The sequence below is a fragment of the Triturus cristatus genome, chromosome 3_1, assembly GCF_964204655.1.
Source record: "Triturus cristatus chromosome 3_1, aTriCri1.1, whole genome shotgun sequence".
In the NCBI taxonomy this organism is placed as follows: Eukaryota; Metazoa; Chordata; class Amphibia; order Caudata; family Salamandridae; genus Triturus; species Triturus cristatus.
Genome location: NC_140583.1, coordinates 486,539,101 through 486,560,476, shown reverse-complemented (window position 1 = coordinate 486,560,476; position 21,376 = coordinate 486,539,101). Strand labels below are relative to the sequence as shown.

At 47.8% G+C, this 21,376-nt stretch overlaps 1 protein-coding gene across 3 annotated transcripts in view; it reads right to left on the bottom strand.

Annotated features, from left to right (window-relative positions):
• Window positions 1–21,376, bottom strand: part of TUBGCP4 (tubulin gamma complex component 4) — a 491,481-nt gene that overhangs the window by 214,097 nt on the left and 256,008 nt on the right. For all 3 annotated transcript variants that reach the window (XM_085644307.1, XM_085644309.1, XM_085644310.1), the window contains exon 14: window positions 18,685–18,862. In XM_085644307.1, coding sequence (XP_085500433.1) covers window positions 18,685–18,862 — 178 coding nt within the window. The remainder of the gene's footprint in view (window positions 1–18,684; window positions 18,863–21,376) is intronic.

Genomic DNA, 21,376 nt, shown 5'->3' with positions numbered 1-21,376 from the left:
TTCCACTCATTTTATTATGATTTCTCCTTTCATTTTCTATGGTATTGTAACTATGCTGATGGTTTTGATTTTAATCATTTGTCTGTTTATGTTAGCTAAAGTACTGCATCTTAGGACAAGAGGTTTATAAAATAAACTCTTTAAACTTTACCGTGTCTCTGTTTACTCGTGTTGTGGACTGATATGAGAATAATAACGAACAGGTATTTCTGATTCCCCCCATTCCTGAGAATACGCTAAGTCGCTTGTTCTGGGTTGTCTATACATTGGGACCGCCGAGATAAAATCGGATAACGAATGGGACACTGATGCTGGTCGGATAGGGGTTCTGGGTTCTGAGGTGAGTTTTTGGTACACCACAATTCACTGAGGTCCTGGTTTCCTGCGCATAGTTCTGTGCATGAGAAGAATCCCTGCAACATGGCGCACCTAACGTTTGGTCTATTGATTTGAAACGCCCTAGTAGTGCTTATATTAGTCCACGACTCCCTCACTCTTGTTTCCGGATAACGGGAGTGACGGATTTAGACCTACCTGTTACTCGACTAATAGGTTCTTTCAGGCTTGATCATTAAAAAGGTTTCTTCATTATCTGAACCCTAGTGCTATTGATTAAACTCGTTGTTGATCTTTTGTGTGTCCTTATGGCGGTTGAGATTGCAGCACATAGCCGTACACCTCTGCGACGTCATTTGACGACATATGGGGTGCCGAACGATGGGATGGCTGTTATTTTTGTGGGGAGCACTGATGCGTCATTTCCTTACGAGTTGTTTTACTCTTGGGTGACTTTGCCGGCGGTGGATGCAGACGATGATACGTTTCACTCCTATACTCCCACGCAGCTACCTGCAAACTATACGCCATATAGGACACAAGAAATTCATATTTCTGCCTGGCAGCATAGCATTTGGTTTAATGGCGCCCTTCCCCATGCGGTTACACCGGCTAGAATAGGCCCTTTGTGAATTCCAGGGGCTACATGGCCGGTGCTGGCCGGATTTACGCCTCATCCCCGCTATCTCATGGTAGCGGTGGCTGAGTTGCGTGTACTTCACACAGCCCTTGTTATAGTGCATAGGGCTTTAGTGCAGTACGTGTCACGCAACGTGCAGGTGGGGGCACCTGCTGTTACGGGACAACCAGCTGAACACCACGCAGTGGTTATTAGTCCTGTTATGGTTAATTTGGTAATGGGCAAGCGCCCCCAAAATAAGGATGACTTACCTTATTGGCTTGCTGAGAAATTTGACCAACTGGAAGCGGTTTTTCCACATACTACTCCTGTGGAGAAACACAGGATACTCACCATTAGTTTGCCGAAAGACTTAGTCCCAGATATGGCCGATTTTGACAACTGGGGCAAGGTCTTTGCCGCGACATACTCGAAGTGCTTCGGCACTCCGTCTATGTCTGTGCTTCCCTCTGTCATTAAACGTGTTCAAGATAATCACGGTGCGGAGGCTGCTGTAGAATTAGGAATGCGGCTTGTCGGGGTGTTCGATGTGGTTGCTTCCATGGTAATGGGCAACCTCAAAGGCGATGTTATGCAGTTCCAAGTGGCTAATAAATTGGACCGTGTGGACGAACTCGACAGGCCTAAGGAGTTCGCTAAGATTATTGCGGAAGCCTATAGAACCATAGACCGCAGTGCCTTCGGTGTTAAACCAACTGTAATAATTCCTGATTTGATACAGCAAACTAAGGTGAGCTCGTCTGGTAAGGACGAATGCCCAAATTTTCCAAAACAAAATTGGCGGCAAAGAAACAGGGGAAGCAGCAACAGAAACAGGGGTCTAGTCCTGCCTCACCCGTACAGTCGACTAGTGAACGCACATATGATCTGCGCGATCGCTCTAGTATTAATTCAACTGATAGATTTCAGGTTTCTTTACAACGTTCTCCTCGTTCTTCACAGGAAACATCGGCTTCACAGTCCGGTGGCGGAGACCGTGGGAAAGGACGGGGAGCCAAACAAGGACGTGAGCAACCCCGTCAGACTGACGGTAAAGGCAAGCAGGACGAGTCTGCACGTCAACGACCCCCGTTTCAAAAGAAGAAGGTTGCTGCGCTAACAGCGAGGTATGCCACAGATAGTGCGGACGCAGCTTCGGAACCTGATATGGGCACTAACGCTGCTCGACAGCGCGGCGGAAGTTACAGTAGTGCGACAAGCACTGCGTCCATATCTGGTGGCGACAGCAACTGACACGTTCATTACTGTAGAAACTGCTGACACTAGAGTGGCTCCCCCTGACAGACTATATAATATAGTCCTCTTAATTGAAGGTGACATACAAAGTACAATTAAGGGGATTTTTGGGGATAATCTGACCTCTTCGTACGATATTCTATTGGCAGAGGCAGACTGGCCCCCGGCTTTCATTTTAGATGCTCCTAGAGGGGAGGAGGTGATCCTCCCGTCCTTTGCACACACAGTGCCAAAGGACCAAGCTAAGAAGTTCGCCGAGGAGTGGGCTCTGGTGCTAGCACCGGCTTTGTATCGTACTCAGGTAGGCTGGGATAAATTGTCCCCCAGCCATGAGATTCCGTTGCGGTCTATGCCCCAGCCACAACCCCAATATCCCCTGCGTCGCGAAGCAAGACCTCACGTCGCGGCAATCCTTGAACAATTGGAATATCAAGGTGTTATTGAAACATGTGTGTCACCAATGAATAATCCTTTATTCACTGTGAGGAAGCCTGATGGGTCGTACCGCCTAGTTTTACCGCATTTAAACTCTCATTGCCGGACATGCGCAGTACAGAATACCCACAGTTCTGCTCTCGTCGATAGTCTCGTGAGCAAACGGTTTAAGACCACACTTGACATTTCCAATGGCTGTCCTCTCTTAGTAGTCAATGGACAGCGTTTACTTCGGGCGGCAAACAAAAACATTTTAAAAGATTAGCCATGGGCTATAAAAACAGCCCTGGCGTCTTTGCCGCTCGTGTAGTCTCTCTGTTAGAGAGCATTGACCCTGATGCGTACTCGTATGTGGACGATATTTATCTCACAGATGACGAGTTGTGGCTGCATCTGTGTCGCGTTGATCGCATTATTGTTATGTTTGCAGACTTCGGTTACAAATTCAACTTTGCGAAGTCTCACATACAGTGTTGGTTTTGGGATACAAACACAACAATGAGGTTCGAGGATTGGCTCCGCGCTTCCTAGAGAAGTGCGCATGCCTGCGTGCTCCTACAACACTGAAAAAATTACAATCTTTGCTGGGCTTTCTGAATTTCGGTCACATGTACATTCCTGATTATGCCCAGCGTATCAAGCCGCTTTATGTCTTGGTACAACCTACTTTTTCCAAATCATGCTGGCTGCCGGAGCATTTAGCTATTTTGCAATCTTTGCAAGCTGATCTTCTTGCTTCAAAATACTTACTGACGCGTGATAACCGCACTAACCTGGTAATAAGAATTGTGCCAGGCGCAGTGGGTTTCACATACTTAACGTTCAATGAGGGCGACACCGTCCCCATTGCCTACAAATCACACCTGTACACTTCGGCTGAACTGCGCTTTTCCTCTGTCGAGAAAGTTTTGACGGCAGTACAGATGGCGATTCTTAAAGAATGAGCGCTGTCACAAGGCAAACGCATGTTGGTGGTCACACCATTTCCTTCCCTTGAGACAGTGACCAAAGCGAGTGTACCAAATTCTAAAGCTTTGCATCCCCGGTGGATACAATGGGCCACTTCCTTGACATCGCCCGACGTCACCTGTATCTTTGACGCCTCATTACAGACTCAGGAGTACTTACAGTATGAATTCGTTCATCCGGCTCCTCTGTCTTTGCGCCCGCTCGAGGATTACCATTGTGTCATTTACACTGACGGTTATGCGCAACCGGCGACTGGATCGAAGCATGCCTATTCAGCGCCTGCGCAATTGTGGTGGGTACTTTCGTGAATGGTGAATTCCAATCTGATGTCGTGCATACACAGTCATTGGGTGATTGTACCGTACAGTTGGCAGAGCTCCGTGCTCTGGTGCTCGCACTGGAGTTTGCCGATTCTCGGGTCACTACTCTTATAGTGAGTGACTCGTTTTATTGTGTTCAATCTTACAACGACAATCTACATTTTTGGTCTCAAAATGAATACCGTGATTCCAAAGGTAGCACAATTAAGCATAAAATGCTTTGGGTTCGAGTGGCAGAACTTATAGAACATCTGCCTCTCGTGAATGTTATTCACACTCTGGGTCACCAACAAGTTGGTGTCCATGCTGTCGGCAACAGCTTAGCTGACGAGGCAGCAAAAACAGCAGTGGCGACATACTTAGTGGCAGCAGTTACAAGATCCAAAAGTAAGATCGATGATGACATCTTGGCAGCTATTGCTGGTACAGAGAAGGGAACTAATTACCCAAGAGGTTTCCCTTCTCGTTACCATTATCACTTAAGTCCTGATAACGTCCCGTTAGTGATGATTAACGACGTTGGTGACAGATTGATTCCCAACGCGGACTGCAGACCATCTTTGATATTAGCGGCTCACGAGGGTATGGCCTCTGCCCACGCCGGCGTTGCAGCTACTGTATCTCGGTTACAACAACGCTACTGGTGGTGCGGTTTATATAAACAAGCTCGCGCTTATGTTCTTGATTGTGACATTTGCCAGCAGATTAAAACCTTCAACTGCTGCGCGCCCACCACAAACTCAGTTGTACATATCTAATAAACCACTAGGGTGTGTTTATCTAGATCACTGCGGTTCATTCACCTCTGATACTGCGTACAAGTACATCTTGGTGTCAGTGGATTCGTGCACACGTTTTCTGTGGGTATGGCCACAAAGGAGTGCTGATGCCCGTCATCAGGGATTTGCGTGTCTTTGTGGGAAGTTTTGCGTGTGGTACCTTTCATTCTGATCAAGGCCCTGCGTTCGCCTCTAAGGCGTACAAAGAAGCCATGAGAAATGTGGGGGTCCAAGTCAAATTTTCGTCTCCCTACCGACCTGAGGGTAATAGTGTGATTGAGCGAATGAACCGTGACTTAAAGCAATCTTTGACAACTAGGGTTTTAGGCACTGGCCGGAACTGGCTAGCCCATTTGTATAACGTCCAACGTGCACTTAATAATCTCTCTAGAAGGTCTCTGGGTGGGCGGACCCCATACATGATGCTCTTTGGCATACGAATGTTTGTCCCGGACCTTGATGGTCTAGACATGGCGGCGTCAGCCGCACCCTTTGACGTAGATGATCACTGTGCTGTATTGCAGACTCTACAAAAAGCCAGGGACAGTCTAGCGAAGGAACACGTGCCCTCCACATCTGATGCTGCGCTTCAGATTCCGGTAGTCGGCTGTCTACCTCGAGTTGGTGATCTGGTCCGTGAGAAGGTGGAGAACAAGAAGGAGTTCGGCCCCTCTTATCGTGCACCGGTTCCAGTGCTTGGCGTGCAGGGTACACGAACAGTCATTTTACCTCCACTTCCTGGTCGCAAGGATAACAGGTACATCTCTATTGACAATGTCAAGCTACAGCGAGTGGCCGATTCTTCTTAGTATGACTCCAGCGGTTTCTTGCCCTGCAATGCTGAGAAATTCTGTTTTGGCTCCAGCTTCTACCACCTTGCCTGATGTTGCCATCGAGATGCATACAGTTACTGGACCTTTGTTGCCACCAACAGCTGGTGGTCTACCTGAAGATACTGAGTATGCTTATCCTGCAGATGTACCGTTGCCTGTTTTACAATCCACCGTAGTTAACCAGTCACGCTTCTCCTTTGACACTAATTCAATGACTTCCATTGCCCCATCAAAAGTTTCAATTTTTGCTGTCTGGTTTAAAAGACATTTTTTAATTCCCCCTTGGACTTACATTTGGCTGGTGCTCATATCTATTTTTTTGTTTATGTCCATTGGATTTGTGGTGGTGTTTTTTCGTCTTGTAAATGGACACTACCTAAAAGAAAGATCTACAATTAGACTAATTGATGGAACTTTGGCCCCCCACTCCTCATCACATATCATGAAAAGGAACCAGACTTTTGTGAATATTATTGCCTGGCCTGTGTTGGATGGGATTGCGTGGGATGCTGTTAAATTTCAAATTCATGGTCCCACTGAAGTAATCAATGTGCCAAATGTATTTCGTGTTTCTATGGGTGATGTAGTTAAGCAAAGCATCCGCTCAGATGATTGGGATGTTCAAGCCATAGAAGCACTGTTTTCTGATTTGAAATATTATGCTGCGTTTGAAGCTGAGGATTTGTATTTAGATACTGCTAATTATGATGAGCAGTTTTGCTATCAACATTATGACAATCATTTCCTTCACAAAGCCAATACGTTTAGAAATGTTGTAAATTATACGCAATGGGAACACTGTCCAGCGCCTAGGCTGGGCAGCTCCACCACGTTAGTGAACAAATTCACATTTTTTTCTGATTTCAGTGTGTCGAATCCTGCCTCCTTTTACTTATATTTGTGGCAGCTGAGTATGCCTCGAAAGTTAGGCTTACACACATGAAATTGTTATATTCCAAATCCTTTATCGATGATTTGGCAATCAGAGGTTTGATCTGTGGAAAGCTACTATTGATCTTAAATCGGTTTGGGGTTCCTACCTCATCCCGAACCACATGTTATTTTTGAATTCGGCAATTTTTCAGACCACCTGTTTTGGATTGGCTACTTCTAAAAAATTAAATTGTCCCTCTACTCCGGATCTGGGTGCTTATCCTAATTAGGATAATCATACGGATCTGTCCCTTGCTGCGTTGCAGTCATACATTTCTAACACATCCTTCAATATTTCCAAATTAAATCCGGAAGGATGGTTAATATGGCAAACGAGTTCAGATTCCTGTCAACATCGGTTTCTGGATTTAAATCGGGGTATACACAAGTTCTTGTGGACCCCTGTTTTGAATCCTCTTATACTGTAACTACCTACTCAGTAGGGAAGTTATGCCAATCTTGGCTGCAACATTCCACCTTAGCATCTGTTAAACTTCATTTATCACAATTACACGACAAAATAGATGTGAATGATTTTGTTAAGGGTCCTGCGGTTGGCAGGTCCAAAAGATGGGTATATGCTAATTATAACGAAGTTTTGAAGCTATCACAAATTGAAGCTGCATCCAAATTACGGGCTATTGATCAAGCCAATATGGAGAAGGTATTGGCTGTTATAGATAATAGCATTAACACCCTGTCTTCCAGAATTTATACGTTAGATAATATCATTTCATCTGTTGTTGACATTGTGCAGGATGATGTGTCTGTTTTATATCATGGTCAAAATCAATTGCGTTCTATAATGCAGTTTGCATGGACATTGCAAACGTTAAAGGCTGGTAAAGTCCCTTGGGATTACATGAATACTTCATCTTTGTTCCTTCCTTTTAATTTAACTGCAAAACAACAGTTCATGTCCATGAAAGATGCAACATACTCATTGCTGCACATTGAAAAGTTAGATCCTTTGCCTTTCTCTGTTGCCGAATTAAACTCCGCTGTGTGGCTTATCCACAGGTTAATCACATTACCATTTCCCCTGTTTAAGTTCAGTTCCTGCATGAAACATTATGCGCTAGACAGATATGAACAACTAGGTACTGCCTTCCTGCATGAAGTTTGGTCACTCCCATTCACGTACAGGTGCGTGAGGGACGGTAAAGAGGTTTACTTAAAAGGTGAAGAATGCACTTCCACTCCGGATCACTCTGTGGTGTCGGCACATTCAATTGCATGGTGCATGTAATGTGCACGCTCCTAATTTAGCTTGCGTACTGAAAGGGATTCCAGTGCCAGCCATAACACCGTCATTTACGCTGCTGGCTAACGGTAGTTATTTGCTATTAAATAATGAAGCTTGCTGTGGGATGTTAGTGGGAATTCCCTAAATAGTGACTGTATCACAGAGAGTAGTCTGCTGTAACAACGTCCTTTTCCCACCCCCCCATGGACAGCTCGATGTATCCATCTGGCCTTCCATTCCAACCTTGAAAGCAGAGTTCAACAAGATGAGCATAATAAGGGCTCTATTGTCTCAAAAAGAAGTCGCGTTGACTTCGTCTCGGGAAACATTTGTCCTTCACGTAGCAAACACGCGCACAGAGGTGCAAGCGCTTTTGAATACTAATCTCCCACTTCATTTTGGTGCCCTGATTCAGACTATCTTTAATGCCTCGTCAACAAGTAGCCTGGCACATTTTTTCAAAATTGTGGGCTCCGGCCTCGTGACCTCCTTCCAAACTATTTTTGGTGTGATCCCGGCATTTTTTCATTCTATTTTTTCCAGCGTCTTTGGAGGTCTCCCGTTGATTCTCGCCCTCGTGGCTGGGGTGCTGTTGTTGGTCTGCTTACTACGCAATGGATGTACAATTTGTGTAACACAACAGCCTGTCCCGGCTGCTCCATCTTCGTAACCGAATGCTTGAATACTATGGAACACTACCACTGGCAACCTTGAGCTTAGCCTATGGATTGTCCTTCCGGTTTCCTTACTTTACATGCGTGCAACCGGTCTTTCATTGCCTAGAGTGTCCATTCCAATGGGCTCTGGATTTGTGCTTGTCGAACTCGGTGTCTCGCGCCCCGGATTATGATCGACTAATGAGCCCCTTAGTGGCTCATGAGTTGGACTGTTCTGGTGTCAGGATTATGGCCTGTGGAGCAGCACATGGAGTCATAGGGAATTGGGACATCGGTACGGCTCAGATGACTTCCTGGCAAGAAGTTATCTTGAAGAACACGCCAGTTGTCCTCTGATGGTACTAGAGGCTCCAGTTGTCGAAGAACAAGTGTGTTCATTCCCCTTGCTGAACTGGATGGCAGATAATTTTGCAGGACGTTCCAATGATTTCTTCTTGGAAGCCGTTGCTACTTATTGTGCTTATACATTGGTGGATTAACTTGGATGTCATCCAACATTCCTTTGGAATAACTTTTGCCTTTTCGTTCGACATCCATCGATAATATTTTTTTTTCCTTTAAATGTTTTTTTTTTCTCTCTTTCTTCTCTTCGAACTTTCACTGCCCTTGTATGGATTCCCAATTTGTGCCCTTGGTTCCGTTCTATCGAACTTGAACTATTCGTTCCTTATTTGTACCCCTATTGGTTAGTGGTCCGATCAAGGGGGGGGTGTGGTGAGGGCTGCAATTTATATACGTACATTGCTAAGTTAGCATAACCGCGTTAGATGTTAGAAAGCCATCTTGCCACTTTTGCTGCTTTTGCACACGACACTGCAGTTACATGTTATTATTTGAGAAATGCTTGCTCTCCTTTTCTTCACATGAGAACTGTCTGTTGTTCACATCCCTAACAGTGAGCTGCAACCTTGGTCTGAACATTGTGTAAAGAAACAGACTGGGTCGCTAGACGGTGCATGTTTTTCGGTTCAGGTTGATAGGCCCACTATTTAGCCATAACACGCACGCAGCTGCAAATACCTGAGAGTCGAGCGCTTTTAATATTGCAGGCTGCTTGCTTGAGTCATTCATTCGGAAGAAGAGCTTTCCTAGGAGCAGAGTATACCTGATCCTGGGGTGTGATTCCACTAAGCTGATCTTTACGGTATGGGGTTCCCCACTTAAGCCTAGAGACCTTCTATTAGTCTAATAATAATAATATTAGTTTACTAGCGAAAGGAAGGTGGCTGTATTCCACTGTCATTTTATTATGATTTCTCCTTTCATTTTTTATGGTATTGTAACTATGCTGATGGTTTTGATTTTAATCATTTGTCTGCTTATGTTAGCCAAAGTACTGCATCTTAGGACACGAGGTTTATTAAATAAACTCTTTAAACTTTACCGTATCTCTGTTTACTCGTGTTGTGGACTGATATGAGAATAATAACGAACAGTTATTTCTGATTCCCATCATTCCTGAGAATACACTAAGTCGCTTGTTCTGGGTTGTCTATACATTGGGACCGCCGAGATAAAATCGGATAACGAATGGGACACTGATGCTGGTCGGATAGGGGTTCTGAGGTGAGTTTTCGGTACACCACAATTCACTGATGTCCTGGTTTCACATAGTTCTGTGCATGAGCAGAATCCCTGCAACACACTGTTGTTACATATCACAAATTACCCAGGTCTTTTAGATTATTTTTGGGTCACCCATTATTATGTAATGGCCACCCATGGGATGGCTAGGGAAATGAGCAGTCCTCTCCCCAGTGTCTATTCAAGACCAGTATTGGGACCAGCTTCTCTCCCACTGCAGCCAGTCTGGCTTGTGCGGGCCCGGGGAAGATAGGCTTGTTTTCCTTTAGAGTTCACTTTACATCTGCTGGTGAATGGGCAAGACTCCCTTTGGTACCTTTCAATTCTATGAAGTCCCTGGGCTCAGTCAAACTGCCGTTCCTGCAACGGTAAGAAAAACATCACCCTAAACCCAGGCTTTTGGCTCTAATGTGAGAGAAGTTTTCACACCTCTTTATCAAAGAGGCACTGGCAGGCCATCTGTCCTGGGCTAACACTAATTAGCCTAACCGGGGATAGGCAGATAAAGTATAACTTTCAAAAAGTTGCCTCTCCCACATATTGAAAACAAAGAAAATATTTTACTAATTGATTGGGTTTTTTTTTTTTGAAACCGTTTATTGCAGTTCGTAAAAGTTACAGGTATGGGCCTACAACCATCCGGCCGGCCGCTAGAATGACAAAAACATATTGCACACATACAAGAAAAGTCTCTAGGCAGTGCAGAGCAGTGAAACAGGAGTAATCAATGGTGCAGGCCACACAGCTCCAAGCCCACAGTACGGTTCCCTTTCCTTGAAACAAAACAACACCAAAAAACCACACCCGCAGGGCAACCCGCGATCCAAAATAACAGCACGTGCTCCATAAGTGGGGGATCCAAACCAGCAGCAGAACTCTGGAGAGGGGAATGGGAATAGATCAGGGACTGGGGGACCGCGCGCCCGCGGCTGAGGGAGGGGGGCCATCTAGGGAGACGGAGCAGGCGAGGCAGCCGGTAGCAGTGGTGGCTCACAAATACCCCCGCGGTAGGCGTTCCAGGGGCCCCAGAGTTTCACCCACGCCCCAGGCTTACCTCTCGCCACATACACCACCTTTTCACGAAACATACACCAATCCATGTGCTCTTTCCAGGCCGACCCGCAGGGGGCCTCTGGGATCCCCACAATTGAGCAATGTCGCGCTTGGCTATCATGTATCCCAGAGTCACCCACCGCGTCTGCGGGACCGAATAGTCATTCGGTTCCCATACATTCAGCAAGCATCTCCTCGCTTCAGGCAGCAGCGCAACACGCGTCACCACACGCAGGACCTCATGCACACCACGCCAGAATCGCTCCACCTTCGGGCACTCCCACAGTATATGCATGAAAGTCGCCAACGCACCACAGCCACGCTTACACATTCCGTCACCAGCAAAACCCATACGCAGAAGCCTTGGCCCCGTCACGTAAACCCGGTGAAGGATCTTGAGCTGGACGAAACGAAGGCGAGCCGGGATGGCCACCTCTTTCGGAGAGGCCACCGCGGAAATCCAATCCTCATCGTCCAGCTCCAGCCCGTCGGCAACCCAAGCCTCGCGGAGACTAGTAAGCAGGCACGATCTATCGTTGATCAGTTTTTTGTATATGAGGGAGATCGTGCTGTCCGGGACATGGCCATCTAGGACTCTGTCCTCCAGGGGGGAAGACTCCGGAATGGATGCGACATCCGGGAAGACGGAGCCCAGCGCATGGCGGACCTGTAGGTACCGAAAGTACTCACTGCCCTGCAGCTGGAACTCCGCCTGCAGCGTCTCAAAAGTTTTGAATCCCCCCCTCGTCCAGAGATCTCCCACCGTGCTGATTCCGATCGTGTCCCACTTCTCGAAGCCCTTCGACGTCCACAGGGAGCCCAACCTCTCAGACGCATACAGCGGTGACGCCCGGGTCAAACGGTCCTTCCACCCCATAGCTGCATTAGCTGCGTGCCAGACACGCACCATGACCCGCGTCGGTCCCGTCAAACGGGAGTCGGGCGCGCCAGCGTAGAGCGCTCGATTGTAATCGCCACCGGGCAGGAGCATCTTATCCATCTCAAATGCCGGGTTCAAGGCGGGCCCGTAAAGGCCATGATTAATTGCAGCTAGTTGGGAGGCCCAGTAATACCGTTTAATGTCAGGGAGGGCGACCCCCCCATCGTACCACGGGAGCGTCAATTTAGCCAGAGCAATGCGCGGCCTCCCGTCCCAGAACAGGCGCCGCTGGAGGCCCTCCACCTCACGGAAATAGCGTGCCGGGACCAAGTCCATAGTATTCTGGAGGGCGTAGAGGAAGCGTGGCAGGGACATCATTTTAAACAAGGCCGCTCGGCCGAGCGGCGAGAGCGGCAGACGCCGCCAGCGCACCACGTCCTCCCTCAAACGCCGGAGGGGGGGTAACAAATTCCGCTCATAGCGGGCCTCCGGGTCAAGAGTGATATAGATACCCAGGTACCGAAAACCTTGGGAGGCAATCTGGATCGGACAGTCCCGTGGTAGGGCCGGAGCCTCCCCGGAAAGCACATATACACAGGATTTCGCCCAGTTGATGACCAGGCCTGAGTTGCAACCGAATGAACGCAAAACATCAACCAGGACGATCAGTGATTTACGCGGGGAGGCGAGATACAGAAGGATATCGTCAGCATAGAGGGACACACGGTCCTCATGCTCGGGGGTCCAGCGGAGACCACGGATAGAAGGGTGCCACCGCAGCCACTCCGCCAGGGGCTCCAGGGCCAGGGCAAACAGGAGAGGCGACAGGGGGCAGCCCTGTCGCGTACCCCTCCCCAGCGCGAATGGGGCCGAGACTCGCCCATTCACTACCACCTGCGCCAACGGGCCCGAATATAGCAATTTGACCCAGCTAATGAAACCCGGGCCAAACCCGAATTTTGCCAGCATCGCCCAGATGTATGGCCATTCAAGCGTATCAAACGCCATGGTGGCGTCCAAGGACGCCAAGATGGCCGGCTCCCGCACAAATGGGACACGCGCGAGCACCCCGTGCAAGCGCCGCAGATTGAGCGCCGTGTTGCGGTGCGGTATAAAGCCAGATTGGTCTTGGTGGACCAAATCGCCCACCACGCCAACCAACCTGTTGGCCAACACCTTGGCGAGGATTTTGGGCTCCGCGTTCAAAAGCGAAATCGGCCTATAGGATGTGACCCGAACATCGCGCGCAGGTGGGGCGCCAACACATCCGGGCGTAGCTTGTAGAGCTCGATGGGAATACCATTGGGGCCCATGGCCTTGCCGGATGCAACCGAGCGAATAGCCAAGGCAATTTCGTCCGAGGTGGGAGGGGCGTCCAGCGAATCCCTGTCCTCCACCGTTAGGGAGGGCAGTGCGATGTCCCGAAGCAGGGCATGGGAGTCTGCCTCCGAGCAGGGGGAAACCGGGGAGTAGACTTCGCGGAAATAATCCGTGAAGCAGGAGACAATGGCTTCCGGCTCAGTGACACACGCACCATCAACACTCTCAATCAAAGGCACCACACGGCTCGCTCTCTCCCTCTTATCCAACCACGCAATCAATTTGCCAGCCTTATCACCCACATCATACAATCGCCCCTGCTGCTCTCTACTGAGGCCCCTGGCCGCCTCCGTGACGAGGGCCCGATAGGCCGCCTGCTTTAGGTGTAGAACATGCAACTTGTCGTCTGTTACCCCGCTTCCCAGGTCACCCTCCAGTTCTGCAATCTCGGCCTCTACCCGGGTCACCTCCTCCCGCTCGCGCCGCCGGGCATGGGAGATAAAGGAGAGGGCCTCCCCTCTAAGGACTACCTTGAAAGCCTCCCACAGGGAGATGGCCGAAGAGACCGACCCCACATTCTCATCGAAATATCGCTGTAGGGATTTGATCAAATCAGCACGAATGGTGGGGTCGCGCAAATACCATGCATTGATTGGGGCCACCCTGCCATCCCCCCTCGGGAAGACATCGAGATGCAACAACAATGGGGAGTGGTCTGAGATACCCCGCGCCAGATGGCGCACCTCCCCCACCCTCCCTGCGTGGGCCGCCGGGACAAGGATGTAATCAAGCCGCGAGAGGCTACCATGGGCACCCGAGTGGAAGGTGTACTGTCGCAATGCAGGATGCTTTAATCGCCAGCAATCCACCAGGCCCAGCGTGTCCAGAAGGCCGGGCAGCCACGCCTGTGCCCGGGGGAGGTCCCTAGGGGGATGGCGATCCATAGACCCAGAGGCTACCGCATTAAAATCCCCTCCAACCACCAGCAGGCCACTCGGAAGGTCCAGAAGGAGGCGCCCCAGGTCCGCAAATGTGGTGGCTTGTAACCCAGGCGGGACGTACACTGATATAAAGATAAACACTCTACCCTCCATTCTTCCCACCAGAACCGTGTAGCGTCCCCTCTCATCATGGCGCACCTCATCAATCTCCAACGGGAGCGAGTTCTTGATCATAATACCCACCCCCCGCGAGCCCGAGGTGAAGCCAGAATGGGCCGCCAAACGATATCCCCGCCGGTTCATTGCATGAAAGGAGTTACCTATAAGGTGCGTCTCCTGTAGGAAGACAACATCTGGTGAAATACGTTTTAAGTACTGCAGGACCACACCACGCTTAATCCTATCCCCCAGGCCGTTAACATTCCATGACAACACAGCCAAATCCCTACCCCCCATCATACGTCGAAACAATCGGTCGTCCCCCATCGAGCATCCTAAAAACAACAACATAGTAGCGGGTTTGCCCTGCGGTGCTAACAAACAACACACCCCCCCCACCCCCCGGTCCCAACAAAACTCCCCCCTCCCTGCACCCCTGCATGAGCCCAGACAGCCCCCCCAAAGTGCAGTGTGCCTGTCGCCCCATAGCTAAAATACTAACTAGTCCCCCAGAGGAGGAGGGAAGCCCCCAACAGACCCCGCACGACCTCCATAGGAGGGGAAAATACGCAATCAATCAATGGTGAAGGAACAACGTCCAGAGCAAGGCCTATGCAGTCACCCCTCAATTCTGCTCCGGCGGGCCCTCCTCGCCAGCCGCGCCCCCCCCGCCCCCCCGGCCCCGATCTCCAGGCAGAGTGTCCAGCCAGTCCCCAGCCGCCTCGGGCCGGTCAAAGAAGTGCGTGCGACCATCCACCTCTACCCTCAGCTTAGCTGGAAAGAGCATTGAGTACTTGAGGTTCAGGTCCCTTAGGCGACGTTTAACACCAAGAAAGCTCTGCCGCTGCTTCTGGACCGCCGGGGTAAAGTCTGGGTAGAAATGTACCTCCATGTTGTCAAGCTTGACCGGTCCCTGTTGTCTGGAGGTCTGGAGGATAGCATCTCTGTCCCGGAAATTAAAAATCCGGGCAATGAGAGGCCGCGGCGGGGCACCAGTCTTAGGTCTGCCCCCGGGGACCCGGTGAGCACGCTCCACCGCAAAAAGCTTACTCAGCCCCCGGGGCTGGAGGTGGGTCAGGATCAACTCTTCCACGAAAAGATCCGCCGCCTCTGCCTCTCGTCCCTCCGGCACCCCCACAATACGGACATTATTCCTCCGGGCCCGACCCTCGGAGTCCTCCAGTCGCCGGTCCATCAGGGCGCTCGCCTGGCCAAGCCGGCGCACCTCCTTCTGGAGGGCCACCACGTCTGTCGTGAGGCTCGTTGTGGTGTGGGCCAGGGAGTCGACTCGGTCGTTTGTTTTGGACAAGTCTGCCCTCACAAGGCTCACATCCACCAGGACCGAGTCTATTTTTTGCGCTAAGGTGTCGAAACGCTGGTCCACCGAGGCCTTCATCTCTGCGATGGCGCCCATGACGTCCCGGAGGGTCAGATCCACCGGATGAGCGGATGCCTCCGTCGGGCCCACCGGGGATGCACGCGATGTCTCCGGAGAACCCTTCTGGAGCGTGTAGCGGTCCATACTGTTGGCCTGGTGCGCCGTGCCACGGCGGGTCGTCTTCACCTTCGCCCGGTCGCCATCTTGTTTGGTGGACATGCTGGCTCTGCCACCGTCGTGCCAAGCACCCCAAACGGGCCGCTATACCAAGTCACGGGTGCCAGGGGGGGGGGCAGGGGCGACCACCGAACCGCGGGTCAACCCACCGCCGGCGGGTCAGCCGGGCTCCTGGACAAAGCCACACCACCACACCCCGCTCCGCAGTCCGACCCCGCTTGAGAGCTAGGAGGGCGCAAAAGCGAAAGTGAAAGTGCGGGGTACGCCAGTCGCCCAGCCCCGTTCGCCGCTGTTATTCACTTTGTCCCCGGATCGCCCCACTACTCCAATCCGGGGGGCCGGCGAGGAGAAGGCCACAACCTTCGTCGATGCTCCCACCGGCGTCCGGGGTCCGATTCGAGCCCAAAAAACGGGTGGCGCCTCAGCTCCGGTTCCCCAACACAGTCCCCTCAACAAGGACAGGATATCGCCAGGATTAATTCAGGAGGTCGCGGAGGTCCTCGGGAGCCTCGCACCTACGCGGCCATCTTGGTTGCGCGCTAGGCTCCTATTGATTGGGTTTTTAATAAATATAAAAATAGACTTCGAAAAAATATTCTAGTCATTTCCTGTTAAAATTTACAGATATACGTTTCTAATCAGTACTTTGACATTTTCCAATATCTAGCTACAGCCCTGCCTCTGGAAATAGGTTTTGGGGGCAAGTCACTGGAGGAAAATATAAAAGAAAATGTGCATGAGCTCTACATTTAAATATCAGGCATCTACCAATGTGGACAACAAGGTGTACGGAGGGGTGAAATATTAATATTTAAAAGTAGGATTTCTCACCTATCAGACAAGGGAATTTTAACAGGTTTGACAGCAGGTTTTTGAACTGCTGCAGTAAAGTTAAACATGATAGGCCTGAAGCCACTTGGGGTGGAGATGCCACTTGTGGTCCACTAGCCAACGCCTTCTCAGCATTTCTACACAATGGTCATGTCGTTTGTGAAGACCTGCACTTTTCTCATAGACCGATAGCAGCAAGGCTTTCAGGACTAGATAGATCACCTAAAGTTCCAGAACACTGATGTGGAGCTGGCTCCCTGCCGGAGACCAGATGCTTCTGATCTCCACCTTACCCAAATAACTATCCTCAAACTAGCACGGATGCATCTGTCACAATTGTCAATTCTGGGTGGGCAAGGAAGAGTGGCCTTCTGCAGGTCAGGTTGCTACTTGTCTTCCACTACAGAAGGTCCGTAGCTACCTTCTACATGATCTGGAGGGAATCAGAGAGACAGCCCTGATGCTAGGTCAGCTGAATCATGGAGTTCCACTTCAGGGCCCACATGTGCCATCTGGTGTTAGGGATGAGGAGGATGCACAAGGATAGGAGCCCAAGAAGCCTCAGAACAATTTTCATCGAGAACCAAGACCGAGTCTGAAATGTTAGGACCATATCTGGAAACTGTGGACTTGATACAGCCAAGGAAAGGCCTTAAATGTCACTGTGTCCAATGCAGTACTTATTAAAAGAATACTCTGTATAGGGCTCAGGTGGGACTTGGAGCTCCTAAGCACCATCTACAAGTCTGCCTGGTCTATGACTTAACTGCGGTGAGCCTACTTTGAGCAGCCGTTGTCAAGGTACAAGAACAAATGTATCCCCTACCTTAAAAAATGGGCCACGACCACCATCATCACTTTAGTAAAACCACAAGGGAAAGGTAAGGCCAAAAGGCAGCCCAGCATATTTAAAATGTCCCACCCCAACACTGATCCACAGCTCTCGCCAATTTATAAGAAGAGCTGTTGTTAGCTCCCAAATAAGTATACACAAATAACACTCTTGGATTGGGGAACTTCAGCAAGAGTATATCAGAGTGCCTACAGACTTGAGTCATAAAGAATTAGATTGTGCTGGTTTTATAAATCACTTACAAAAGGAACTTTAAATAGCTAACAAACAATTTAAAAAATAGAATCCTAGCAACACTATTTTATGCACTTGAAAAGATTCCCAACATGCTTGGTCTTTCTTAAATAAACTAGTGTGACATTTTGAGTATGGGGGCCTTCAATTATGGTACAAGCATTATGCCTAAAATATGAATTATCAAGCAGCTGTAATCTGCTGGGGCTACAACTTGACTCGTGCCACATTGGAGGTCACTGAAGAAGCTACTGAAATAAAAAGTTACCTCAAATACCAGAAACTACAGTTCTATACCCAGAGAATGCTTACACCCCTGGTGTTTCAGCCAGTCGAAATTGACCCCAAATAAAGTAATCCTCCAAGCTTAAAATCTAAAACTGCAAAACATCATGTCAGAGACTGCACTAATATGTAGAATGCAGTCTTCTATTTAATTAACCATAGAGCAAAAAATTAGGAGAGTTATATTATTGTTAAGGTCTGGGAGTATCCGGTTGACAACCATGACAGTGAAATGAGAGGTTTTACCCTAATAAAAAAATCTGTAACCTTTGCACAGATGGTGTGTAGGAATTTAATCATATGGTACTTTAGAATCTTGTACTAAAGAAACTTCACAGAACGATTTTATGCTCTTTGATTTTAAAGCACAATATCAAATTACCAAATAATGTCCATAGTTTTATGCGGTCTACTCCTAATGAGAACGTTTGCTACTGCATTTTTTAAAATATTTCACTAATTATTTTTAACTTGATGATGTTTGTGAAAAAACAAGATAATTTTACTAAAATCTGTTGATCTCTTGAAGTTGATATCAAATAAATGAAACTTGAACTTATACAAATCATGTTTACTTTCACTCACCTGTAGATAGTACTGAAGGTTATCCACTAAGAACGCCATGTGGTTCCGTAATTTCCATTTGATAGGATCTGTTTTATCAAATTCTAGATGTTTGCGCTGCATTAGCAGAGCCCAAATGTGCTGAAGTTCAGACTGGACACGCCGTACACTCAGTAAGTATCTGAATACTACATTGTACCTGTTGAACAAGTAAGACCATCAATGGTATGGCTTCTGCAAGTAACTATTAATATTCTCATCAAGCACACACAACTAAACTAGTTATCCATAACCAAAACATTGCTAGCAGATGATGCAACCCCCTTCGTGCATAAAGCAATACCACTAGGATGGAAAATGTTACTGTGACAAACGGTCTGCAGCCTTCTAGTGTTCTGTTCAGTATAATACAACTGCTATAGATTTTGAGGCAACCCCCGATTCCTTCCCTGAAACCCAAAATACACCAGGACACAGGCGTCACCTCAGATTGTCTTTTTCACTAGTGCTAGTGTACAGGTGAAAGGCATTATGAAGTCTGTGTACAGTAAGGAAGTGTTGTAGAGCAGGTGGAAAAACACTAAAGCGGACAACAGGCGATCACCTACTGGCTTGAATCCTGGGAGGAAGGCAGGGTGGATGTATTCTATAGCACTACAAGATGCAAACTGATTGTCACTTTTTCATTTGTAGGATGTTGCTGCAGCTTTACGTTGCTTTACTTTTCTCCTGGTGGTAGGGGGTTACTGCTTCCTAGTGGATTGCTCGGATTAATTCAACTTAATCCCCAATGCCAGCTCCTCTACAAAGCCTGACACAGAACATCAGCAGGTTAAGCGCGTTGCAGATGGGCTGAACAATCAGCAGTCAGGGGGCAGGAAACATGGTAGTTTTCAAGCTGTTGGATGGGATGAATTCAGAGGAAGTTATTGAAATGATCCACTAACTTGAAAATACCTTGAGCTGCAGATCCAGAAAATATGCCAAGATCCTTGGACTGAACTCTATGCAGTGGGCATCAGTATTAGCTCCTTTTTTCCAGTGGGTATTTTCCTTTGGGGAAGTAATTAATTCACGGAGAGCAGCACTACCAAACCTGATCTTTAAAAAGCGGCATAGCTCTCTTCCACAGAACAGACTATTCGGGCTCCTATAAAATACAGAATATATTTTTCAAAAGTCGCTCTAAAGACCTTGTTGCAATGCCGTCTGCTAGAATATTCCTTGGTAACTAGGGTTTTTTCGTCCCAATCACTCCATCATGGACCATCGTTTTGCCCGTTGGTGCCTGCTGATCGACTACTGAAGTCGCAAAATAGTTATGCTGCTATTTTGTGAACGTTTGGGTAGCTTATGGTTGGGTTAATGGGGCACATCTTTGGTATAAACTCTTATGTACCATTTCTACTGGTTTGAGTATTTAAAATAATTACACAATAGCTGGGCACAGGTTCAAATTAATTTGGATGGTTGTATGTGAAAACCAACTCCCACTGCCAATGGTCTTAAGCAGTACTGTGTATTGGCTTTGTCCGATTTTAGCCTCTACCTTAAAGATCTTCTGGAAATGCTGCAGAATTCATGTTCATTCTCCCTTAAGATTGGGTTAAATAATGTTTCTTGTCTGTTTTATGCCAACAATTTGATAATCATGAACTATACCCCTGCTGCCTACAAAGTAAACTTTATCTTATTGGATAATACTGCTGGACTTACAAGCTTGTGATTAACAATAAAAAAAACTATATTCTGGTATTCATGTTTATTTTGTCAACTGGACAAACAGACCCAGCCCTCTACTGTAAAAACACCTCGATTGCCAGGTTACAGCACTTCAGTATAGATTTGTGAAAGAGAATGTCTGGAACTAACTGCAAGAATTATATCCACATGAACAGTTTTTTCAAACTCAGACATAGGGTTTATTAATGTAAAGCCTTTATAATAAGGGCTATTGCTGTCTGTAAGGAAATTAAGTAAGCTGTGCATTCAGACGGCATTACAGACACTGTTTCCAGTATAAAAATGTGTACAAGGTACTACATTTAACAGTTGTTGGCTACTTATAAATGCTTCCACAATGTTCCCTGTTTCTGTACAAATATATATGCAGAACCCTGCCAGCATGGTTGGTGATTGTTGGCTTTCAAAATAGAATGTGCTAAACAAATTGCAGCTTGAAAACAATGTGCAACCTCCGATACAATTTTCGTGGGACGTCCATAGGGAAAACTTGTTTGATGTATGCCAATATAAAATTAACAAAAGATTAATAATGGAGACTCAGTTTAAAACCATTATGGGCAACATATTGAGCAAAATAAAAATAAATTAGGGGTTCAAATCTTACAGAAAGTAAACTGCATCCGCAGGTATATGTCCTGGCATTCATGCAGATTTACAACTTTAAGGAATTCACAAGAGTTTACTGAAGTAGGTCTGGAAATTGCCATCCTCCTAGCAAACGTGTGAATTCAATCGTGGCATAGCAAATCCATACACTTCTATTTGCTAATGAGAAGCTCTTGAGAGATTGCAAAACACCTTCCCTCCGATACTCCCCCTTCCCTTGTCCGGAGTAAATTTCCATCTCTTTCAAATAAGGAAAGAGATTATAGAGGAGTTTTTGAACACCCATAAACATGTAAGCATGACGGCGTGCACAGAATCACTGGGAATTCCAACCATGGAAATACAGCTTTCTGCCTTCCTC